Raw genomic sequence first — 25,650 nt, forward strand, 5'->3', positions numbered from 1 at the left:
AAATAGGATTCCGCAAAGGCCATTCAACATCCATTAATGGCCTGATCCTAAACATCCTAAACGAACAAAAAAGAGGGGGAAAAAAACAAATAATGTACGGAGCCTGGATAGACCTTTCCAAAGCATTTGATCAGGTAGAACGAGTGCTACTTTGGGAGAAACTCAGAAAATGGGGAATGCCAGAACCACTATTATCAATTCTAGTGGAGATATATAAAGATACTAATTTGAGAATACGGCTTGATGCAATGGGACATCTCTCAAGACTGGTTGAAGTGAATAGAGGGGTAAGACAAGGCTGCCTGTCCTCCAAGGTTGGAATGACCCGGTAATCCCTGATTCACAGACCCCGGACACGATTTTGGAGGCAGCCATGGCGCTAATAGCACCATGGCTACCTCCAAACTCGTAATGAGGCCCATACAGTGTCAATATTATGATGATAATGATAACGTGTTATTTATATAGCGCCTAATGCAAAGCAATATATATTATAACAACGAGAAGGACGTCATCTCATGAAGTCTGTGGTGTATTCTAGGATGATCATGTTGACTCACAAATGTAAAAAAGGGACCCATTCCACCATGAATTGCGCCATCTCCCCTTTAAGAGCCTCATCAATTGTACACATTGTGGCCAGAAACCATACCCTTTTCCCACCATTCATTTATATCTGGCATGGTAGAAGATTTCCAATGTTTTGCTACTAACCCTGCTGCCACTAAAAAGTAAGTTGTCAACTTAGATGATTTAGCCAACAATCGATATTGCCCCTGCAAGTCTTCATCACCCAGCAACACCACAGGAGCGCCAGCTACTAGATCCAATCGACTAATCCTTTTTATTTGTGGTAACAATTCCTTACAGAACACCGGGACAAGTGGTCCCTCCAACACGTGTGAAAGAAGGTTCCTGGGGCACTAGAGCATCTATATCAAGTGGGAGAGAATGTTGGATTCATCTTACTCAAACATTCCGGAGTGAGGTACCATCTAAGCATCAGCTTAAAACCGTTCTCCTTGAGCTGCACAGATTTAGAATTTACCTGCTCTCATCCAGATATCATCCCAAGCTAAATCGTCAATGGGTTTGCCCCTGTCCTCCTCCCAATGGGTTGAATCTGTTGGAATTAAGCACTCTATATGAGGTAACCTTACCCATCGGTAAGAACAAAGCGAGGTAGAGTTTCAGACAGAAGGGAAGGTACAAAAATCACACAAACTGCATGGGCAAAGTTTCTGAAACATTTAATGCTTTCCTTTTCCAGATTTTATTCGCTTTCTCTGCCGAGGTGGTGTTGGGGGCTGGTTATTCAAGGGTTCATTTCTTTCTGGCTCTTCCACCAATGTTTTCCCTGCAAAGAAACACAAATAAACTCTGTCATCGCTCAACATATATGAATGGAGATCCTGAGTTCACATGAGGCCTAGAATTCCATTTCCCCCCTAAGATGTCCAAGTGGTCATTAAAATTCTCAGGCACCATAAAGTCAATCCCTCAAGAGATGAGCAATGTCCTCAATTACATAATTCAACTCTGCAACAATGAAAATAAAATAAACCTATGTCTATTGCACAGCAGGAAAATACGACCCCTGATAAGACAAAAAGGAACCCCTTCAACCACAAGAAGAATTTCCAAACTTGATGCGGCAAGAATCATCCCCTCAAAAGAGAACTGGAATATATAGATCCTGATCAGCCCAGTACCAGGACAAAGTGAAGGGCAATGGCAGAGCCTGGTTTATTACAGAGTCCAGCTGTAGGACAGTGTCCAGGTGCAGGACACTACAGTGCCAGATAGAGGCCAGGGTACAATGTTATGGCAGAGCCCCTATGCAGGACCCATTCCACGGCCACAGCAGAGCCTGTTGCAGGGCAGAGCACAGGGCCATAGCAGAGCCTAATGTATCTAATAGTCCTGCATGATGACAGGACATGGCTAGTGTCAATGCCATGCAGAGGTGAATATCAAGACAGAGGTAAGAAACAGTTGGTCGGTGGACAGAGTTTAGGGCTCAAGCCCAAGGTAGATGTCAATGCAGAGCAAATTGTAAGCTAACAATACAACCTAATGCAGGAAGAGTCCAAAGTCAAGCACAATACATTAGTGGAAGCTTAAGGCCACACCAGGGAAGGTATATATTCTCACTTTTCCTTTGCTTTTTGCCATTTATGTCTGATTTAATCTAGTCTTTATTATATGTTCACTAATGCACTTTACATAAAGTATTTTGCAGACGTGTTTTGACTATAAAAAGATAGGAGTGCGAAGAGTAGCAGCCAGTGCAGTTACTCACTCTGTTTTCTCTTTCCTGGCTGTGGCGTCTGTGGAGTCTGTCATCCTTATCTATTGCCTGGAGGTGGACCTTTTGCGGACTGCTGCTTAAGAACCGTAGAGCGGCGTGGCGCGGAGCGGCGCAGAGTAGAGTAGAGTAGCAGTCGGTGCAGTTACTCTGTTTTCTCTTTCCAGGCTGTGGAGTCTGTCATCCCTATCTATTGCTTGGAGGTGGACCTTTTGAAGACTGCTGCTTAAGAACTCAAGCTACCCACGGAGTGGCGCGAAGTAGCAAAGAGTAGCAGTCGGTGCAGTTACTCTGTTTTCTCTTTCCTGGCTGTGGTGTCTGTGGAATCTCTCCTCTATCTATTGCTTGGAGGCAGACCTTTTGTGGACTGTTGCTTAAGAACTGAAGCTACCAGCGGAGCGGCGCAGAGTAGAGAAGAGTAGCAATCAGTGAAGTTACTCTGTTTTCTCTTTCCTGGCTGCAGAGTCTGCAGTGTCTGTCATTCCAATCTACTGCTTGGAGGCTGAATTTTTGTGGACTGCTGTTTAAGAACTCAAGCTACGCACGTAGCGGCACGGAGTAGCGAAGAGTAGCAGTCGATGCAGTCTGTGCGGGCTGTCGAAGCTGTGAAGAGGACCGCCTCCTTTCGTCCTGCAGTGCCCACGCCTACAACGTATTGTCCCCGTTGCAAGATTACTATCGAGGCACTGAGTGGAGTCAGGGCCGCCCAAAGAAGAACTGTGAAGGTCTACTGACGGAAGACCAAAGGTAAGCAGGATAAACACACGGGAGGAAACATGTTTGTGGTCCCCTGTCTCCGTCCCCTAAGAAATTGTCAACCCCCCCACACATCCTTGGGTGTGCCGTGGGGACTTTTCTGCAAAACTATATTGAACGGCCTGCAATTTTGAAACCATACTGAAGGGCCCGGTGGCTGTGGGCTCCTTGCCTTTGAGCCGGTCCCTTCCATGGAGTATAACTGAAATTGCTGGCACTTTCCTAAACATATTAAAGGGCCAGTGACTGTGGGTTTTCTGCCTTTGAGCTGGTCCCTTCTATTGAGACTAATTTGAAACTGCAGGCATCCACCTAACATACTGAAGAGCTGGTAATTGTGGGCTCGGTGCCCTCGAGCTGGTACCCTGCAGCCCTGTGGTGTCGGACGGAATAACCCCAAACAAGAATAGCGTCCTAGTAATCCAATACTAAAACAAAAAAAAGCACACAAAACCATTTGGGGGTGGCAGGAGGGGGTGAAATCCGATAGGTACCCGCACAAGGAGCCAGTTAAACTCACGGGGTGCAATCCCCCCTAGATGGATGTCGGAATCAGAACAGGCCCTGGGACCAGAAGTAAATGAGGACAACAACTCAAGATGGTTGATTTTACTGTATGTGAAAGGACACTAAGACAAAAGGTGGCTGACCTAACAGACCAAGAAATACTCCTCGATGAGGATGAAATCCTCACCAGAGCGGAAAAATCTTTACAGCTGGACGAAGGAGGAAGTAAACATACACTAACCGCCCCATCTGGACACAGCGTGATGAACTTTAAAAGCTTACAACAGGAGCTTTGTAGACATACATCGATTGAACAAGCTTGAGAATTAGCTACAGGGGATGAAAACCTTGGGAAACCGGAAAAAATGATGAGAAATTATGGGGTCTCACAGCTCTCTAAAAATTGTGGCCAGAGGCCGAAAGCATAAGGGGTCCACCTAAACTGGATGGGAATGGTGGACCCTCCACTTCCCTGTTGGTGCTCTAGGTGTCAAAAGACATTGCAGCCATTCAAGATAATTTGGACCAGAAAGTACAAAGAGGGATCTATTGCCCACTTTCTTCTAAGCCAGCCACTGCCAAACCTCAGCATGAACAGAACAGAAAAGAGGCACTACCAATTAAACCATCAGAAAAGGAGGGGTCAGCTTCCCAAGAGAGACATGAACGCATATACAGGAGCGAAAGGAGCCTGTCCTCAAGTATAACCTGTCAAGAGGAGGTGTTCAAAAATAAAAACAAAACCTATCCAACCTCATTTCACAGAGAAGTAGATGTTGACTCACAAAGAGTGGTATCTCTCCTGTTAACTCCCAACTCTTCAAGATCATCTTTAAGTGAATCTGTATTTTCACCTAACAAGTCTCCAATAGAGGACTTGAGAAATAAAAACCTTGCGTCACAACTCCAGGGCACAATAATGTCAGCTCTGTCCATCTCCCTCGCACCATTCATTAAACTTAATGAGACAATGAACAGGAACTTCAAAGATCAGGCTACACTACTAACCTCTTTCTTCAACATCTGCCTCTCCTCATTAGCCTTTCCCTCTGCTTTCAAGCATGCTACTGTAAGAAACCCTCTGCTGATCCACTTCTCACTTCCAACTTAAGACCTATCTCTCTTCTACCATTCCTCTCTAAGCTTCTTGAGCACCTTGCCTACTCTCAGCTCTCATCCTTTGTCACTACTTCCTCTCTCCTTCCTCCCTTCTAATCTGGCTTCCGTCCCAAACATCCCGCAGAAACTGCTCTCACCTCTATCCTTAACTCCCTCCTCTCTGCTCGCCATGCCAAGCAATCCTCTATCCTTATTCTCCTTGATCTCTCCACAGCCTTTAACACTGTCGATCATCCTCTCCTTCTCCACACTCTTTCCTCCTTCGGGTTTAAAGGCCCTGTTCTCAAATGGCTATCCTCTTATCTCTCTTCCCATTCCTTTGCTGTATCTTGGGGTGGCCGGACCTCTCCTTCCTTTCCTCTTGATTACAGTGTTCCCCAAGGTTCTGTACTTGGTCCTTTCCTCTTCTCTCTTTACACCTCCCTCATTGCCCTGTTATCTCCTCGTTTGGCATCTCCCACCATTTCTATGCCGAAGACAATCAACTCTTTCTCTCTTTCTCCTCCTTCTCAACTGACCTTCACCTAAAACTCTCTTCCTGCCTTACTGCCATTAAGAACTGGATGTCCTCCCACTTTCTCTCTCTTAACACCGATAAAACCGAAGTCCTTTTCTTTCCCTCCAACTCTCTTCTCCCTCCCTCTCCTCCCCCTTTCATTCACTTTCCTCCCTGCAATCTCCCTATCTCTCCCCAAGCTCGTAATTTAGGCTTTCTCTTTGACTCCTCTCTCTCCTTCTCCCAACACATTTCTCTCACCTCTTTCACTTGCCGATACCACCTCTACAATATTTGCAAAATCCGTCCCTACCTCACTTTCCACGCTACCAAACTCCTAATCTCCTCTCTCATCTTTTCCCACCTCTTCTATTGCTCTTCTCTACTCTTTGGACTACCCACATCTCATCTTGCCCCCCTTAAATCCATCTACCACTCTGCTGTCCGTACCCTTTGTCTCCTTACCTCCCGTGACTCCATCTCTACTTCGCTCTCTTACCTTGGCTGGCTACCATTTCACTCACAGCTAAAATTTTACTTTCTCTGCCTTGTCTTCAAATCACTCAATGGTCTTGCTCCTCCTTATCTCTCCTCCCTTCTCTCTTTCTACTCCCCCACCCATTCCCTTCGTTCCACAGACCATTTCCTTCTCACTGTACCTCCATCCCCCTGTGCATCCTCCCGTTTCCGCTCCTTCCAACTCCTAGCACGTCTGCACTGGAACTCACTCCCTCTCACAATCCGCTCCACCACGACCTTCTCCCCATTCCGCACTTCCCTTAAATCCCTCTTCCTCCATTCTCCTCCTTGAAACCTCCCCCTCTGCCCTCTCTGCTTCCCCTCCACCTCATTCTTCCCCTGTTTTTCTCTCTCCCCTCTCCTACCCCTCCTCTCTCTCCCTTCCATTTCCCTCTTCCAACTCTTCACCACCCCTCCCCCCACCTAATCCCACTCCTCTATTCCCCCTCTCCCCTTCAGTTAATTGCTCTTTTCACTGTGTTGTCGAATGATTCATGATGTAATTTTGCATCCACTGTTATTTTGTTGATGTTGTTATGTATTATGTTGTTCCACTGTACAGCGCCTTGGTGTAAAGCGCTCTATAAATCAATAAATCAAATCCAATCAAACAATGGTAGACTCAAAAATTACTTTTTTGGAGTGTTTCACCTCAGCGGTGCAGGCACGTCTGGAAAGAGAAGCCGAACAATCTCTACAATGGAAAAATCGACTATGTGACCTGGCAAGGGGGGGGTGGGAGTTGACTGACAAAACGGCACTTATGGAATCCATGCTGAAATCGCAAAAATGGCTAAGAGTCCTGTTTGAATCAACACCATCCACTAAGAACTGTCAAATAGACACCTTAGGCATGACACCTAAACAGTGCCTTAAGACTCTACGGATGGAGAAGGAACTACATACATATGGTGTCCAACACTTTGCTGCATCGCCCATGAGAAACCTGCAGCAAATACACTGGGAAATGAACCTTCAAAATAAGGGGCAAGTAGCCCAGTACAATTTATTAGAAAAAAGTACAGAACCAGAAATCATTGAAGAATGTGTACAGGCAACTAGCAGTTAGCCCAAAAGGGTGGCTGAAGAATGGGAGAGCTGCCCTGTTGAGACATTGGAACTAGATGGTAGGGACAGGCGAATAATCCATGATTCTAATGCAGAAATGACCTGAGCAGCAAAACATCAGACGATGGTACCTAAAAGTGAACAGTTTGTGATCTTTGAAAGAGGAGCAAAAACTAACAGTGGGAAAAAAATGCAGGATACTGGGAAAAAACCTAAAATCATGTGCAAAGAGGTCAGAAATCCAACGCAGCCGAAAACTTCCTTAGAAACCTGAAATCTCCACCACCACTCCAAAAAGTTTATCTGGTGCGTTTACAGGAGGATAAGAAGACACATTCTTCTAAGGGAATAGAAGAGGAGGTGTAAAGGCAGATACCAGAGAACGAGAGAGGTTGTAGCATCTGAATTTCTGAAACTGATGCCCCCCCCCCCCGAAGAATCGATCCTGGAATACTCAGTGTATTCAGTAGGAACAATTGATGAAGAACCGGAAGCCCAACCGGACATTGGTGGAATACAAAGCACCAAATTGGGCTCCCCGGCCAATGACAGTCTACAGGTGGAAATCAAATCAAATAACTAAAGGGGTGTAGAATTCATAACCATGGACAAAAAAAGAAAATTGGTTGACGAAACCTACAGGGGAATGGAACTGCGCAAGTCAAACAAAGGGCTGAGGAAAACAAACAAGTCTCCAAAGTTGGAACCACAAATATCATCCCAATTTAACAATGACCTGATTCTATCATTAGAATGTGTGATTCATTCCAAGGAGATCTTAATTTTAAATAGAAAAAATGTCATGACATTACTTCACCATATCCCGATATTCTAATGGTGAAATTAGTTAAGGAAACATGAATGGATAGGATCCTCCTGTATCCTAGAACGAAACTGATTACAAATATTCTATGCGAAGCAGCAGAAATGCTCAAGCCCTTGGGTTTGACCTAAAGGAAATCGACCAATCCATGCAGGGGTGTAGAGTGGCAAGGACATGGGAAAACCATCCCCATGCAAAAAAAGAACATTAACAAGAAAGGTGGAGGAAATCAATCTACTGAATCACCTACATAGCACAACTCAATTCCAAACTGATGGCATAGAAATAACAGGTAACATGAAAGCTAAGGACTGTCACCTTCACAACTTCGAAGAAGGAGCCCTGAAGAATAAGCCAACAGATATGACCCCCACCGGAAAAGGAGCCTGTATTGGATTGGGTCTGGTTACATGGAGCCCTCTCAAATGAAAATAACGCATAATGCAAGACTTTAAGGACTGTGGAGGTTGTGCAATTGGGATGCTGGAACACCAGGGGCTTCCTCCATCTGTTTACAAACAATGAGTTGGATCTAAAGGCCCAAGAAATCTTGTGCTTCCAAGAATGTTGGCTGAGAGAACCACCCTTGTGTGATGGTTACATAGGTTTTCTAAATCCGGCTATAAAGGGTCCCAAGGGTAGACCCCACTCAGGCCTGCTGACACTAATCAAAAGGGGCAAAAATATTTGTGTTTTGAACAACACAACCCAAATGCCTGGGTACAAATGTTAATGTTAGCAATTAGGGAACCTAGCAGGTGGCAGAAAAAGTTGGTACAACTACTAAATCTGTACTGGAACCCTGCAAAAGTGAAAGACATAGACTTTGTATCTTGTATTAATGATCTGATTGATGTGACAAGAGCTGCAGGAAACCCTGTCTATGTTATACTATGTGGAGATCTGAATATAAGATGTTGTGGAAATGACTCTAGGCCATTTGATTAAAAAAAAAAAAAGAAAGCCATGGTTATGACTCATGTGATAGGGAGAGAAGATCCTTGATGGAAATGGATGCCATGGATATCCACTTGCTGAATGGACAAACAAGGGGCAATATTCATCCTACCTGCAAGTGGCATGATGGTAAAGCTAAGAACATCCTACTTTTTCGTTGCCTGAAATGTCCAGCAGGAAGTGAACTCCCTGGCCATCACTAGAATGAGGTCTAGCGACCACTCCCTATTAACACTATGTTGGAAAAGAGACCCAGTGGTAGAAATTAAGGCAAGTACCATTAAAGTGTCTGTATCGGAAAGCAGTAACAGACTGGCAATTACCACAGAAGAAGTTATAAAGTCAAGAAAACAATGGCGTGAAGGATATTCCGATTGCGAAAGCAAATTGGAATACACACCTTTACTAGCTCAATTTGTGGTAAGAAAAGTGGGTCATGGTACAATTTAAACGAGATATTAGAGGACTGAGAAAACTGCCAGAGGTAATTAGAGAACTGAAAGTAAAACAAAGGAAACAACAGTACAAAAATTGGCAATTATCATTCAAACATCAAAGATATCAGTTTCAATCAGAACTAATGCTGAAAATTTTAAGCAGGAAATATTCCCGATTGACATGGGAATTAATCAATGCTCAGGGTGTAACTCAGGATGCAGTGCAGTTGGTGGGGGTGTCTGAAGAAATCTGGGTCGAGCACTTCCAATTCCTTTTTGGTGTAGATGTCACAGGGGAAAATAATATGAGCCCTAAAGGAGATGGCCTGTGGTAATGGAAATTGGAAAGGAATGACAGCCTATGTCTAATTTACAAGTTGAGCACCTCCAGAGCCACGGGCCCAGACAGCCTCACCAACAATATCCTGAGACAAAACCCAGAACAGTGTGCAGATTTCACATATAAGCTTTTCCAGTTGATAATGAAGGGGAAAACAGTGCCCCCTTCATGAAAGAAGGCAATAATTGTGCGGATTTTCAAGAAGGGCAATAGGACAAATCCAAAGAATTACCGCCATATCGCCCTCCTTGACATTTTGAGGAAGCTGTTTGCATCATTGATATTGGGGCACCTGACGAAATGGACACCTTTGTAAATCTGTTTCTGATGAACCTTCTGAAACTGCAGCAAATGAGGGAAAAAACAAAATCTACATAGCTTTCGTTGTCTTGGAGAAGGCATTTGAGGGATTGATATGGGAAAATTGTGGGAAAAATTAAGGTTGTTTGGTTGCACGAGAGATTTGTTGGAATCTATCATGGAAGTCTACTCAGGTACCTCCAGGCAAGTGTGTATGAACATGCAAGGGGGACTGACTGAAGACATTATGATGTATCATGGACTCAAACAAGTCTGCCCCCCTGGCACCAATCTTATTCAATATGTATACATCTGACCCCTCAGAACACCAAGCTAGGGTGAGAGCCATTTCCCCCCCCACCCCCCAGAATAAATGCATCCCCTATACCTTGGGTAATATATGCAGAGGATATTATCCTGCTGGAGAAAACTCCTATAGGTTTACAAAGAAGATTGGCAAACCTGGAAACCTATATGGAGAAAAATGCCCTCTGTGTAAACCCTAAAAAATCAAGGGTAATGATCATCGACCGAGGTAGTCGGATACAGGCCAACAGATCCAACTTTACATGGCAGGTGGGGAAAGAATTCCTGGAGAAAACTGAAAGTATCATCTACCTAGGAATGTGCCTAAACCAGAGCATAATCTAATCCCCTTGGGCCCAGAGCCTACGATCAAAAGCTAAAAATGTGACCTGCCAAGGTTCAGTTCTCCATGGTAGATACAGAGAATGTTCAATGATCCCTGTCATGACCTTCTATAATATGAAGGTTATCCCCATTCTAACATACAGGGCTGAGGCAGCTCTAAATTTCCTCTTGCAAACATGGGACACCCTTGAAGGGTTATTTTGGAAGAAGGTATTGAGACTACTGAGGGGGTTGCTCTTTCCTCTAAATCATTTAGAAACTGGATCTTTACTCCATTTATGCAGTGAGTCTATGGAAGTCATCAAGCCTATTCCGTAAGACCCTTATAGCAGATTCTGCTCACCCTCTAAACATTTTGGGGACTGTTCAAGATAAAAGCAGAGCATGGCCGTTTGACTACTGAAAAGATAAATGTGCTTTATGCTTGGCCGAACTGAATGCAACTATGCAAGAGCTAGTTGCGAACCCGGGTCGAGTAAAGCTGAATGTTTATTATGATGATTGGATAATGACCCAGACAAAAAGAAATTAATACACATTAATGAGAGCGTAAAATGGTGAAAGTAGAGCCTTAAGATCACTACCGAAATATCTGATCAAAATCCCATGTAGAAGGTAAAGGGAGCAATTTATGAGAATGTGCCTAATTCTATTTTCTACTAAGAAGATCTTAAGAGGGAGAAAGCAAATAGATGATGCAGGCACAGCATGTCGATTCTGTGGTCTAAAGTATCCTGCTGAAACCATAAAACATTTGAGTGCACTGTGTGGGTCTAAAGAACCAGAGATCCTGAACATGGGGATGTTGATCAAGGAAGCAAACTCCTTGAAGATAGATGAACTGTGACATATGATCCGTTTGGGAGAAAAGCCAGCACTGATTTTTGCATTAGCTAGGTTGATTACGGAAATATTTAGTGAGTAACGAAGGGAAGTGAGTCATGAAGGGAAATTACCTAGGACAATATTCAAAAAGTGAGGATTGTGCTTCTGTTTTACTTTTACACTTAATGATAGGAAGTGAGCAATGAAGAGAAACTACTTAGGAGTATATCCAAATGTGAATTATGTTTCTGCTCTACTTTCATTTTTGAAATGTGGAAAAATCTGACGTACACTATCATATGTGAAATATGAAGAATGATGGAGGAAGTTTGTAACAAAAAATGTTTTGTGAAAGGATTTTTCTTTTTTAAACCAATAAAAAAATAAAAGAATATAATCCTCTGTATATTATACTTCACCACTTCACCCTACAATATCAACTCTGCTTTTGAATCCTTTCATTGACTCTGATCCATTAAAGTGTCTTCTAGTGAAAAACTGCACAGTGCAGACCACTTATTCCTCAACAGGCTAAGCTCTGTGTCAGCAAATTCTTACAGTGCTGTGTTGTGCTTGACCTCGCCCCACATCTTACATCAGCCTGTATTTTTGTCAGATGTTTGAGAAGGAAGATTGACCTAGGAGAGATGGTGAGATCTAGAATGGTTCTGATTTGTTAAGCTATGTATCCTGATCCCTTTTTGGGATATGTGCTACTCTTTATTAACTCACAAATGTTGATGATGAAATGCTCACCTTCAGGTACCATCTTGGGGAGCACAGTTTTGCTCTCTGCTGGTGTTTGTCGCTCCAGTTCCTGGACTCTCTCCAAAGCGTTTCTCAGTTGTTCATCCAGATGTTCTGCTGCCTCCTCGGCTTTCTGTGCACGTAGCTCTGTCTGTCTGTAATCGAGAACAGCAAGTGTAATCAGAAGCTAATGGGGTTAAAGGAGCCATGTTGAGCCAGAAGATGAAAAGAGATATGATCTAAGAAAAAAGCACCAGCTGTAAGATTGGTCTGTGATAAGAAAAAGATTCATGGGGTAAGATGAGAAGACTGACGCACAAAGACAGAGGCAAGGGTGAGAAGGGATTGTATAAAAAGAGAGGAATTAGGTAAGACCTGAAACATCAGGATAAGAGAGACGCTGAAAGGTAAGAAGATAGAGGAGTAGGTTAGGAACAAGTTACTTACCTGTAACTGTTGTTCTCCAGCTTGGGTCTGGCATGGATTCACATGCTCATGAATATTCTGCGTCGTCAGGCTGGGAATCCTCGGTAAAGAAAAAAATCAGTATCAGTTTCGTTTCTGATCTGTCTTTCTTAGTAGTAACCAATCACTGATCTCTGGGTCATACTGCCCCCAGCCAATGACTGCCCTCTCCCTAAGCTCCGCCTCTGGCAGCCATCCTCAGATTTGGTAGCACGCAAAGTGGCAGTATGAACAAGTGAAGAGCCGCAGAGGGGTAGGTGGGAGGGTTTGCATGTGAATCCATGCCAGACCCATGCTGGAGAACAACAGTTACAGGTAAGTAACTTGTTCCCTCTCCAGCATGGGGTCTGGCATGGATTGACATGCTCATGAATAAAAGAATACATAGCAATATACACATGCACAACCACAGGAGGTGGCAAAGGCTCAACATTAAGCATTACATCCAAAACTCAACATTAAGCAATTCTTACCTCCTCACCAGGCTCACCTTAGGCGAACAGGTTGCGCAGCACTGCTTGGCCGACCCTGGACTCCTCCCTGGAGTCCCAATCGACGCAGTAGAATCTTGTGAAGGTGTGCATCAACCTCCACGTAGCAGCCCTGCAGATGTCCAGCAGGGGTACACCAGACAGGAACGCCGTGGTAGCAGCGATCGCTCTGGTCGACTGGGCTCTCGGACGGCCGGGCAGCAGTCGGTTTGCCAACCGGTGACAGTGCATGATGCACCCGGAGAGCCATCTGGAAATGTAAGTCTTCGAGAGAGCCGTCCCTTGATTCACAGACCCAAAGTTCACAAAAAGGTGTGACGTCTTCCGAAAACTCTTCGTGCGGTCCACGTAGAACTTCAGCGCTCTAGCTACATCCAGCGAGTGCAAAGTCCTCTCGGCCAGCGTCGAAGGCGACAGGAAGAAAACTGGTAACACCAAGGGCTCGTTGAGGTGGAAGTCCGACGGCACCTTGGGCATGAAGGAGGGGTACGTCCTCAGCACCACCCTCGTGTCATGAAAAGTCAAGTATGGAGGCTTGCAAGATAGGGCCTGGATCTCTCCCACTTGTCGTGCGGAGGTGATGGCCACAAGGAAAGCTGTCTTCCACGACAGGAACTTCAAAGGCGCCGAATGCGTAGGCTCGAATGGGGCCCCCATGAGCCTGGTCAGCACCACATTAATCTCCCACGCCGGAGCAGGAGCCTTCACCTGCGGCAACGATCGGAATAGTCCCTTCATAAATTCCTTCGCCAGGCGATGAGACCACAAGGACGCCCGTCCCGTAGTCCTGGTATATCGGGAGATGGCAGCCAGATGTATTTTGATGGAAGCGTGAGCCAGTCCAGCTTTGGCCAGCGACAGTAGGTACGGCAGTACTTGAGGGGCCGTAATCCGCAGAGGGTTAATCTTCTGTGCACGGCACCAGACAGAGAACCTCTTCCACTTATGACCGTAACACTTAAGAGTTGAGGACGCCCTAGCTTTTGCAAGAACCTCTCTGCAGTCAGCCGAGATATCGTACCCTCCAAACTCTATTGCTGCAGGAGCTAGGCCTGCAAGTTCAGCGACTGTGGAATGTGGTGGAGAATGGCACCTCCTTCTCTGGAGAGAAGATCCGCGTCCGCCGGCAGCTTGACTGGTGGGGACGTTGACAAGTCCAGAAGGTCCGGGAACCAGATCTGCCTCGGCCACGCCGGTGCGACGAGGATCATTCTGCACATGGACTTCTTGAGTTGGTTGATGAGGCGGAGCAGCAACGGCAACGGAGGGAACGCGTATAGAAACAGGCCGTCCCAGGGGAATGAGAAAGCATCGCCCATGCTCCTCGGTTGCGGGAACCTGCTGGCGAACCTCTGGCACTTGGAGTTCATCGCCGTCGCGAAAAGGTCGATCCGGGGTTTGCCCCATCGTTGAAAGAGCCGGTCCACCTGGTCCTGACGTAGTTCCCACTTGTGGCACGAGCGCAGCTCCCTGCTGAGTGAGTCAGCGATGGTGTTTTTTATTCCTGCAAGTGGAAGGGAGCCAGAAACATCCCCTGGGCGACGGCCCAGTGCCACAGATCCTGGGCCTCCTTGGATAGGACTGGGGATCTGGTGCCCCCCTGCTTCCGTTTGTAGAACATCGTGGTGGTGTTGTCGGTGAAGATCCTCACCACTTTGTCCTTGAGGGACGGAAGGAACGACTTGAGCGCCCAGTACACTGCTCAGAGCTCCAGAATGTTGATGTGGAGAGACCTCTCCTCCGGGAGCCAAAGGCCTCTTGCGTGGAGGTCTCCGGTGTGGGCCCCCCAACCCTCCAGAGAGGCGTCCGTCGTCACCGTCTCCTGAAACGCCGGGGTCTGAAAGTCTGTGCCTGTAGTGAGGTGAGCACGGGTACCCCACCATAGGATCGCCCGACGGAACTCCTTGTCGAGAGGGATCCTGTCCTCGAAGCAGCCCCTCGCCTGAAACCAGCGGGCGTCGAGGAACTCCTGTAGTGGACGCATCCGAAGTCTTCAAAGGGGCACAAGATAGATGCATGAGGACATCATCCCGAGGAGGGACTTGATGGACCTCACCCTGGCCACGTCCATGACTAGCAGGCGCCGCACCTTGCCCAGGATGGTCTTCGTCCTCTCCTCCGAAGGGGAGGCCAATTGCCCCTTTGTATCGAGCTTCGCTCCCAGAAACAGTGCTACTTGAGACGGAACCAGGTGGGATTTGGGGTAGTTGATGGCGAACCCCAGTTCCATGAGCACCTGGACGGTCCTCGCTGTGTGCTCGACGGCGAGTTCTCTTGTCCTTGCCCGGATTAGCCAGTCTTCCAGGTAGGGGGAGAGGTGGATCCCCTGCAGGCGCAGTCGCGCCGCCAGTGGTGCCAGGCACTTGGTGAATATCCTGGGTGCTGACTTTAATCCGAACGGTAGGGCTCTGAATTGGTAGTGGCGTCCCTGAACCACGAACTTGAGAAACTTCCTGTGCCCTTTTAGAATGGGGATGTGGAAGTAAGCGTCCTCCAGGTCCAACGTGGTGGAGGGTGACCATCCTGAATTTCTGCGCCTTGATGTATTTGTTTAACCGACACAGGTCCAGGATGGGGCGCCAACCGCCTGTCTTCTTTCCGACGAGGAAGTACCTTGAGTACACTCCGGAGCCCCGGAGCCTCCTGGGGACGAGCTCGATGGCACCTTTCTTGAGCATCGCCCTTACCTCCAACAGCAGTTGAGGGACGTGATTCTCCTTCCTGGCCACGGGAGGAATGCAAGGGCACTTCTTTTGGAATTCCAGCGAGTGCCCGTTGGCCTGGGTGTCCAGCAACCAACGGTCGTTGGAGATGGACTCCCACACGGTGACGTACTTCGTCAGCCGGCCTCCCACTGGGGTGCTTCGGTGGGGGCCCACCGACACGGCCGGGTCAGTCTTGCTTGGAGGCGGCCTTGCCGCCTTGGCCTCCTTGGCGATGACGGCGGGATCCCCCTTGCTTGGCGCGACCTCGGTAGGCTTCCTGGGAAGAGGAGCGGGCCGCTTGGCGGTATGTGGAAGAGCCACATCTGGATCCTTTGGAGGCACCCTGTCTGCCTCTGGAGCTCCGAAAGGGCCGTCGTTGTTGAAGTACCCCTAAGGCCCGGGCCTTCACCGAGTCGGTCTTGATGGCCTGTAGGGACTCATCCACCGCCTTACCAAAGAGGTTGTTGCCGTCGAACGGCATATCCAACACTCTGGTCTGGACGTCCTGGCGAAAGTCTGTCGCCTTGAGCCATCCTCGTCGTCGGAGGCAAACTCCGTTGCCCAGTTGGCAAAATCCGGTATCGGCAATGTCCGTTGCCACCGTTATGGCCTGATCCGACGCCACCTCGCCTACCTGTAGAATTTGTAGGGCCTCCCCCCTCTTGTCGTCAGGTAGGAAGTCTAGCAGGGGAGCTATCTTGAACTAGAGCTCCCTGTTGTAGAGGGCTACGATCGCTAAGGCATTGGCCGCCTTAATCATCAAGGGCCTCCTTGGATAGGACTGGGGATCTGGTGCCCCCCTGCTTCCGTTTGTAGAACATCGTGGTGGTGTTGTCGGTGAAGAGAGGGACGGAAGGAACGACTTGAGCGCCCAGTACACTGCTCGGAGCTCCAGAATGTTGATGTGGAGAGACCTCTCCTCCGGGAGCCAAAGGCCTCTTGCGTGGAGGTCTCCAGGGTGGGCCCCCCAACCCTCCAGAGAGGCGTCCGTCATCACCGTCTCCTGAAACGCCGGGGTCTGAAAGTCTGTGCCTGTAGTGAGGTGAGCACGGGTACCCCACCATAGGATCGCCCGACGGAACTCCTTGTCGAGAGGGATCCTGTCCTCGAAGCAGCTCCTCGCCTGAAACCAGCGGGCGTCGAGGAACTCCTGTAGCGGATGCATCCGAAGTCTGCAAAGGGGCACAAGATAGATGCATGAGGACATCATCCCGAGGAGGGACTTGATGGACCTCACCCTGGCCACGTCCATGACTAGCAGGCGCCGCACCTTGCCCAGGATGGTCTTCGTCCTCTCCTCCGAAGGGGAGGCCAATTGCCCCTCTGTATCGAGCTTCGCTCCCAGAAACAGTGCTACTTGAGACGGAACCAGGTGGGATTTGGGGTAGTTGATGGCGAACCCCAGTTCCATGAGCAGCCGGACGGTCCTCGCTGTGTGCTCGACGGCGAGTTCTCTTGTCCTTGCCCGGATTAGCCAGTCTTCCAGGTAGGGGGAGACGTGGATCTCCTGCAGGCGCAGTCGCGCCGCCAGTGGTGCCAGGCACTTGGTGAATATCCTGGGTGCTGACTTTAATCCGAACGGTAGGGCTCTGAATTGGTAGTGGCGTCCCTGAACCACGAACTTGAGAAACTTCCTGTGCCCTTTTAGAATGGGGATGTGGAAGTAAGCGTCCTCCAGGTCCAACGTGCTGGAGGGTGACCATCCTGAATTTCTGCGCCTTGATGTATTTGTTTAACCGACACAGGTCCAGGATGGGGCGCCAACCTCCTGTCTTCTTTCCGACGAGGAAGTACCTTGAGTACACTCCGGAGCCCCGGAGCCTCCTGGGGACGAGCTCGATGGCACCTTTCTTGAGCATCGCCCTTACCTCCAACAGCAGTTGAGGGACGTGATTCTCCTTCCTGGCCACGGGAGGAATGCAAGGGCACTTCTTTTGGAATTCCAGCGAGTGCCCGTTGGCCTGGGTGTCCAGCAACCAACGGTCGTTGGAGATGGACTCCCACACGGTGACGTACTTCGTCAGCCGGCCTCCCACTGGGGTGCTTCGGTGGGGGCCCACCGACACGGCCGGGTCAGTCTTGCTTGGAAGCGGCCTTGCCGCCTTGGCCTCCTTGGCGACGACGGCGGGATCCCCCTTGCTTGGCGCGACCTCGGTAGGCTTCCTGGGAAGAGGAGCGGGCCGCTTGGCGGTATGTGGAAGAGCCACATCTGGATCCTTTGGAGGCACCCTGTCTGCCTCTGGAGCTCCGAAAGGGCCGTCGTTGTTGAAGTACCCCTAAGGCCCGGGCCTTCACCGAGTCGGTCTTGATGGCCTGTAGGGACTCATCCACCGCCTTACCAAAGAGGTTGTTGCCGTCGAACGGCATATCCAACACTCTGGTCTGGACGTCCTGGCGAAAGTCTGTCGCCTTGAGCCATCCTCGTCATCGGAGGCAAACTCCGTTGCCCAGTTGGCAAAATCTGGTATCGGCAATGTCCGTTGCCACCGTTATGGCCTGATCCGACGCCACCTCGCCTACCTGTAGAATTTGTAGGGCCTCCGCCCTCTTGTCGTCAGGTAGGAAGTCTAGCAGGGGAGCTATCTTGAACTAGAGCTCCCTGTTGTAGCGGGCTACGATCGCTAAGGCATTGGCCGCCTTAATCATCATCGCCGCCGACGAGATAACTCGTCGTCCCATGGAGTCCAAATTCTTGCCCTCGCTGTCTGGCGGGGAAGTGGAAGTTGAAGCCGCCGCACCCGCTGCTTTCTTCTTAGCCGCTGCCGAGACGACAGAGTCCGGCATGGGCTGGGCCCTGAGGCACAAGGGGGCGGCATCGGGGACTCAGTACTTCGGGTGCTGTGGAAGGGTTCTTGAGGACAGCAAGCCCCTCGTCCCAGATGTCGTCGAGCAAAGGCACCGCAAGGACTGTCTTCCTCTTGGCCTCTCGTCGTTGGTAAAGAAACCCTTCCTTTTTTTGTTCTTCAAGGCAGAGCTGGAAGAGCTCGGATGCCCTGATTATCATGGCGTGAAAGGAGCCAATTTCGTCGGCTGGAGAAGCCCGAGGGGTGGGCGATGACAGGATGTCCGCTGTGTCATCGCCGCCGTCGTCATCCATCCCCGTCGCTGTATCTGTCGCCGTATCCTCTTTAGGGTCCGGCGAGTGGGATGAGGGGTCCACAGGCCTCGCGGGCACGAAAGGCGGAGAGGGGTGGACTCTCCTCCGTTTGTTCGGAGGGTTTCCCGACGGGCCTGGTTTTGGCTCCTCCGTCGGGGTCCGCAGTAATCTCGTCCTTATCTCGGTATGTAAGGATTGGACTGCCAACAAAATGGCCGCCGAGCTATCCTGGGGCTCGGCCAATGGCTGCGACGGACGGGATGGCCGCTCCCCTGGGCCCTCTTCGTCGTCATCGTCGCCATCTTCGATCACGTCAGCGGGGACCGTCCCCTGGGATCGAACCTTCTCAAACCTCTCGTTGAGGCCTATGAACCTCTCCCTGAGGCCCTTCTCGGTTTCCACCAGCTCCTCCTCAGAGGCTGATTCCGAGTCTGTAATGGCCACCGCCCCCCCCCCCTCTTTTTCCGCCGGGGACTTCACGGGGGTCTTAACGATGGGCTGGAAAGAGGATTCCCTCTGCGGTGGCAGGGATACTCTGGGCCCAGAGGCCGTTTCCACTGGCGTAGTCTCAGCCGGCTTCACCAGGGTCGCAGCGACCACTTCGATAGAGGCCTTTGCCGGCTGGATCAAAGCCCTCATCACCTTAGGTGCGTCCTGGGCCTTCGCCTTGGGGGGGGTCAGCGCCTCGCTCCCCCTTCGAGATCGACCGGGGCCGCTCCAGCAGCTTACCCGGGTTCTCGGACTTCCTCTTCCCCGAACCAGAGCGCTGGCTCGTGGTTGAGCCTTCTGTTGGGCCCCCGTCGCCGGGGCGCCCTCACAGGACTTAGAAGCCTGCTCAGACTTTTTCTTCGCCTTCTCACCTGCTGTGCCCTTCTCCAGCCAGGCGGCGAGGCGGGAACGATGATCTTGTTTGGTCCGTTCCAAAAGGTTCTTGCAGAACGAACAGTCCTTCTCCACATGCGTCTTGTCCTCATGAAGGCAGTAGAGACATCGCAAATGCTCATCCTCCTTGAAAACGTTTTGTAATCCACATCCAGGGCAGCACCTGAACAGCTTGGATCCGGGCGTCGAGCTTCCCTTGTCCTGGGCCATGTCCGTTGAGGTAGGCCGCAGATCTTCCGGAATCCTCCAAGAAGCGTGAACTCGACGAAAACTTCACCCTTGAGGGGCGTAGAAGAATTCCGAAACGGGTCCCCGTTATCGAAAGTAGAAACGGTACAGCTTGAGGCTCGATTAAACTGAAAAAATGAGAAAATCTCCTGAAAAAGCGTGAAAACGCAGCAAAAACTCGAGAGCTAAAGCACGAGGACTCCCAACACTTGAGCGTGCAGTAAAAATCTGAGGATGGCTGCCAGAGGCGGGGCTTACGGAGAGGGAAGTCATTGGCTGGGGGCAGTATGACCCAGAGATCAGTGATTGGTTACTACTAAGAAAGACAGATCAGAAACGAAACTGATACTGAGTTTTTTCTTTACCGAGGATTCCCAGCCTGACGATGGGGAATATTCATGAGCATGTGAATCCATGCCAGACCCCATGCTGGAGAAACAAACTTAGCAACCAAGATATGGAGAGACGAACCATGTAAAAAGCTTAATAGGGAAGAGATGGGCTGGGAAAAGAAGAGAGTGTGTGGAAAGGAACAAGAGTTTGCGGTGCTGAGAAGTGTGTGTCTGGAATAAGACAAGCAAGACTGGAGTCATAAGAGAGTAGCTTGGGATGCATAGGATAGTCTGGGGAAACAAGAGAGACATTGCAGTTGTAAGTAATAAACTAATGAGAACAGAGGGGCAGCGGGGAAAAGGGGACACAGATACAACAGGATGATCAGGGATTAGGACAGAGGACCCATAGTAGGAAGAGAGGGACTCAGGCAAGGCGAATGTCGCTAAGATAAAACAAGAATGGCCTGGGGTATGGCGAGGCAAGGATAAGAAGAGGTAGGTTCTGGTAAGAAGAGAGTGATTGCGGTATGAAGATTGGAAAAAGAGTTAGCAAGGATGTGGCCTGCCAAAAAGAGAGGAACCACCGAAAGATGCAGAGGGAAGTAAACAAGATACAAATAAAGAGGCAAGGAGAAAGAGTGGGGGAGGGATAAGTGGCAAATGGTGGGCTAAGAATAAACCGCTCAGGAGGTAATAGGGTTAGAAGAGAATGGATGGGATTGAGTGGTATGACATAAAGATAGGGATCCGAGTAAAAGGGGAGAAGTTCACATAAGGTGATGGAGACAGAAGTAAGCATTTTGGTATAGTAAGAAAAGCCTTGTAAGAGTAAAGACAACAGAAAAGGAAATAGGGAACACTGGTAAAAGAAAAAACTGCTAAATAATAAGGGCTGATATATTAGGAGGCATGAATGTGGGGTAATAAGAGGAAGTCTAATAAGGAGGGAGGAATTCCGGGGGACACTTGACGACACAAAACGTCACTAGTGTCTTGTTCTATCTGATCCAGGGTAGGATAGACAGTAAATATAGAGAAATAGAACAGGGGTCGACAGGTCAAGTGGAGAAGATTGCCAAGTACACAAACACACAAAAATAGAACAGCCACTTAAAAACTAGAGTTTATTCAAAAAAGAGTAAATTTTAAAACAAGTATTAAATCAACAATGGTGTGAAACAGTAATCATAAGTCAAACAATTTCGTGAGTTTCACACAGAATGTCATAGGAAACAGAAACCTCTTAGTGGAAAATTAATTGTAAACGTAAGTACACAAATCAGTGGTAAATCGCTCTGTACAGTTTTCAGTGGATCAGCACAAATTTCAATTCCAACAACTCTGGTGTTCTACAGAGTCATACAGTCTCGACATGTTTCAGTTCATATGTCAAATGTACAGAACTTTCTTCAGGAGAGAGGTACAAATAGATTTCCTATATTCAACCAATAAGCGTGGGCCATTCACCAGACCTGTTATGAAATAGAACGGAGGACAGAGTCAGCTACAAATGCTGTGTAAGTCTCCATAAAGAACCCAAATGTGGTTCGTGAACCAGTATAACAAGGCAGCAAAATTACCTCGAGTCGGTGGCTTTGTCCGTCGACAAAGCTTTATAAAAGATGCTTTGAATTGTGTACAATTCAAGCCGTCTGTTATAAACATAGAAATATTTCTACGTTTATAAAAGATGGCTTGAAACGTACACAGTTCAAGGCATATTTTATAAAGCTTTGCCAAAGGAGAAAGGCGCCTCGGGCTCAGTGATCTCTGAGCAGAGATCACAGACCCCGAGGCGTCTTTCAGCCTCTGCGAACCCGCGGGCTCCGTTATATAATCTGCATATTAGATCATGGAGCCCGCGGGTTTGCTGAGGGTCAGTGACCTGGCAAGGGCAAACAAAGGGATTTCGATCTCAGGTATCGTCCAGGTGTGTATTGTTTAATCTTTTCCTTAAGGTTAGCCGGTGCATTCCCGCTTAAACATCTATGAACAAGAGTGTCATGGCCACTTGCCCAGGATCACATAAGCGGCACCATCAAGTGGAGGGACGAGGGGGCATCATGGTTCACGCACGTCCCTTTGGGACATTTATACATGGGGGGCCTGGTTGGACGCAGTCCTGGTGCCTTTGGCGCCAGTCTCATGGAAGAACTTAAACAAGACATTTTTCATTATGGGCAGAAGTGCTTGGAATGGAACAGGAACTCTTTTATTATGGGCAGGAATACTCTCAAGAACTCTCATTTGTGTGTAACTAGTCCGAATGTGGCCTTCATCTGCATGTGCAACTTCTAGAAGTGGCAGGGTGTTGCATGCAGGACTGTGCTAGGGGTGTGGCCTTAAGAGCTCAGCTATAAAAGCCAGCCCAACCCCAAGGCACACACTTTGCGTTATTCTGCACCTCCGTGCAGCATAACGCTAACTGTCGCCTGGGATTCATCTTACCTGGAGAGATCCTGCCATCTTCATCCGTACTTACCATCTGAAGGAACCTGCTCGCATCTGTACACTTCTTCCTGGCACTGCGGCTCACCTGCAAACATCTCGGAGCACAGACATCTTCTTCCTGGCACACCTGTAAACATCTCGGAGCGCAAACATCTTCTTCCTGGCAACGCGGCTCACCCGCCAACATCTCGGAACGCAGGCAGCATCATCTAGGCACCGCGGCACGACGCACACCATCCGAACTCGCAGCACCTGCAAAAGAAAGTCAAAAGACAAGGTTAGACGCTTAACAGACATTGGGCCTCATTCCGAGTACGGCGCTAACTATGGCGCTATTAACGCCTTGGTTGACGCCGTACCCGGACCGGCAGCGCCTTGGTGGATGGCGGAATTACCGCCCCATTCCAAGGTTGGCGGGGCGGTAATTCCCCAATCCCCATTTACCCTTCCCCATTCCCATTCTTGCCCCATAGGGCATAATGGGAGTGGGGAAGGTGTTAATTACGCCACCGTAAATTACGGTGGCGTAATTAACATCAAGGTCCCTTAGCGCCATGGTTTTTAACACCTGCTAAAAGCAGGTGTTAATACCTCCATGGCGCAAAGGGAACTCGGAGTATGGCGGTAAGGGATTACCGCCACCGCTCTCGTTAGCGGTGGCCGCTATCCCTTACCGCCATACTCGGAATGAGGCCCATTACGTTAAGGGCGCGCTGCCAATAAAACCTTGCGCCATCAGTCACCTGCTGCTGGACATTGCGGTCGCATCCATCTTCCGCTCAGTCGCATACCGCGCCTCCACAGCCGTTGTTAGACCGCATTTCCACCTATCTGAGAGAAAACAGAGAGGAAGGTTATGTAGTGAAAAACAACAACATTGAGAGTAATAACATCAAGACATTGAGAGGGAAAAGACAAGAGACATTGAGAGAAAGCAGAAAGAGAGGAAAAGACAAAAGACATTGAGAGAAAGCACAAAGAGAAACTTAGTCGCAGCTGGACTGGACTATTACTCAGGAAACAGTGAAGGAACTCGATTCCATCAACAAGCGGCCCTGCGAGAAGTAGCAGGATGGAGAGCTCATCATTCAGACTTACCAGGTGAGCCTTATGGGCCAGTACATGCCCACAGAAATCGCACCTTGGGTCAAAGGGGTTGGGAGATACCACAGTCACCTATCAGCGGATTCACGTTTTCCCATATCCACGCAGGAGCAGTGCCACTGACACCGCCCATAACTGATCCGCAGGGGACGAAATCCAGAAGGGGTTGATCTAACGCCAGGGAGGGCTGCAACCAGGCCCCAACGCTTCCGCAGAGACCAGGTGAGCGTAACAAAGAGTCATAGACTTGAACTGGATCCTGTCTTCCACAGCCAACCAGTGTAAGGCCACTCTGTCATTGCTGATGTGCTCTCTCCTAGTTTTCTTTTTCACTATTCTGACTGCATTATTCTGAATCACATTTTGCTATGCATTTCTTTTTTTAAAAACTTTTATTTTTATTGGCAGAGGTTCACAACGGACACACATGTTAGAGCGCAAAATGTACATAGCAAGTATACTATAGAGCAGTGCATTAGTCACAATACAGCAATCATAACAATATAAGCATGACATTTATGAGAAGAGCAGAGTGCCATAGCTCATAACGTGCAGGCGGTTCCTGAAGGGGCCGGGGATGAGCCAGTCTCAGGTGTCTTTTCCCCTTGATTGTTAAGGTAGGTGTTGAACTCAACCCAGATGTTCTTGGGGCGAGAATGAGCAGGTAGCATGGAAAGGTACTCTTCCTCACAATTTTCGGGACCAAGTGAGCAATTGCAGCCATTTCTGATAAACCAGTGGGGGGGTGGGAGGGGAATTTATACAACTCTGAAGTATACATTTCTTAGCTACAAGGAATTTGGCCATGCGTCTGGAGTCATCTGAGTTCCACACCCCAAACAGGATCCCCAAGGGGTCAGGGTCAATTACAGTATCAGCAACTTCAGCAAAAGTTTCTAAGATTCTTTCCCAGAATTGCACCAGTTTATTGCAGGACCAAAACATGTGCAGATGGTCTGCCTTCTCCGCACTGCAGCGGGGGCAGGAGTGTACAGTGGCATGGACGAACCCAGAAGTCCTACGTGGGGTGTAGTACAATCTATTTAAGAGTTTATATTGCATGACGCGGTAGCGGAAGTTAAGGGAAACCTTTTGTGTATGTAGGCACATTTTCTCCCACACCTGGTCAGATATTCCCAGGCCCAGTTCAGTAGCCCACTCTTTTGCTGCGTATATCAAATGGGTCCAGGCACAAAGAGTCGCACCGACGGATCAATGGGGGAGTCAGGTGTGTAGTGCTGGTGTAGTATAAGGGACATTATGTTGATGCCATCAGCCGCCAGCCTCTCCAATTTAACATGTGGGCAGGCCGGATAGCCGTGGTACCAGTGAGAGGCGTGTTGGGCCTGGGCCGCGATCCAATAAAGTGTTAGATCGGGGGCCGTGAACCCCCCCTTGTTTCTATGGGAGCGTCATAACAGCCCATTTCTTGCGCACTGCGCCGGAGTGCCATAGGAACTGTGCACATAGCGTATGTAGTTTAGTGAAATATTTCTCCCCAGGCCATATGGGCACGTTACTGAAAGTGTAAAGCAGCTTGGGGAGTAAAACCATTTTGATGAGGGAAAGTCGACCAGCCATCGACAATGGGAGAGATCGCCACCGCAAGATTTTCGTCTCAACTGTTTGTGCCACCGTCAGGTAGTTGTCAGCAAGCAAGGTGGGCTTGGTTAGGGATATCTGGACACCCAAGTATCTAACACCGTCAGGGGACCAGCGGAGAGGGTATTCGGTAGTAGGTTGTTGGGTGTTGCTAGTGAGCAGGAACACCTCAGACTTTGAGTAGTTAATTGTAAAACCTGAGTAGGTTCCAATACGGCTGATGTCTCTTAATATGGGGTTGCGATGAGTGGTGGGGTCCCGAGTGTATAGTAATACGTCGTCCGCATTAAGGGATATGATTTGAGAGGTGTCTTTCAGTCTTATTCCCCTATGGGCATGGCGTGCACGGATGTGATCCGCCATTGGCTCTATTACAAGAGCGAAGAGGATCGAGGAGAAGGGGCAACCCTGACGGGTGCCTCTAAAGAGTGTGAACA

At 48.8% G+C, this 25,650-nt stretch overlaps 1 protein-coding gene across 3 annotated transcripts in view; it reads right to left on the reverse strand.

Moving 5' to 3' along the window:
- Nucleotides 1-1,233: 1,233 nt before the first annotated feature.
- AXDND1 (axonemal dynein light chain domain containing 1) overlaps nucleotides 1,234-25,650 on the reverse strand; it is an 871,721-nt gene continuing 847,304 nt past the window's right edge. For all 3 annotated transcript variants that reach the window (XM_069641478.1, XM_069641476.1, XM_069641477.1), the window contains 2 exons: nucleotides 11,863-12,008; nucleotides 1,234-1,357 (listed from right to left, as the gene is read on the reverse strand). In XM_069641478.1, coding sequence (XP_069497579.1) covers nucleotides 1,251-1,357; nucleotides 11,863-12,008 — 253 coding nt within the window. In that variant the 3' untranslated portion in view covers nucleotides 1,234-1,250. The remainder of the gene's footprint in view (nucleotides 1,358-11,862; nucleotides 12,009-25,650) is intronic.

The sequence above is a fragment of the Ambystoma mexicanum genome, chromosome 1q (genome assembly GCF_040938575.1).
Source record: "Ambystoma mexicanum isolate Mex_15411 chromosome 1q, UKY_AmexF1_1, whole genome shotgun sequence".
NCBI lineage: Eukaryota > Metazoa > Chordata > Amphibia > Caudata > Ambystomatidae > Ambystoma > Ambystoma mexicanum.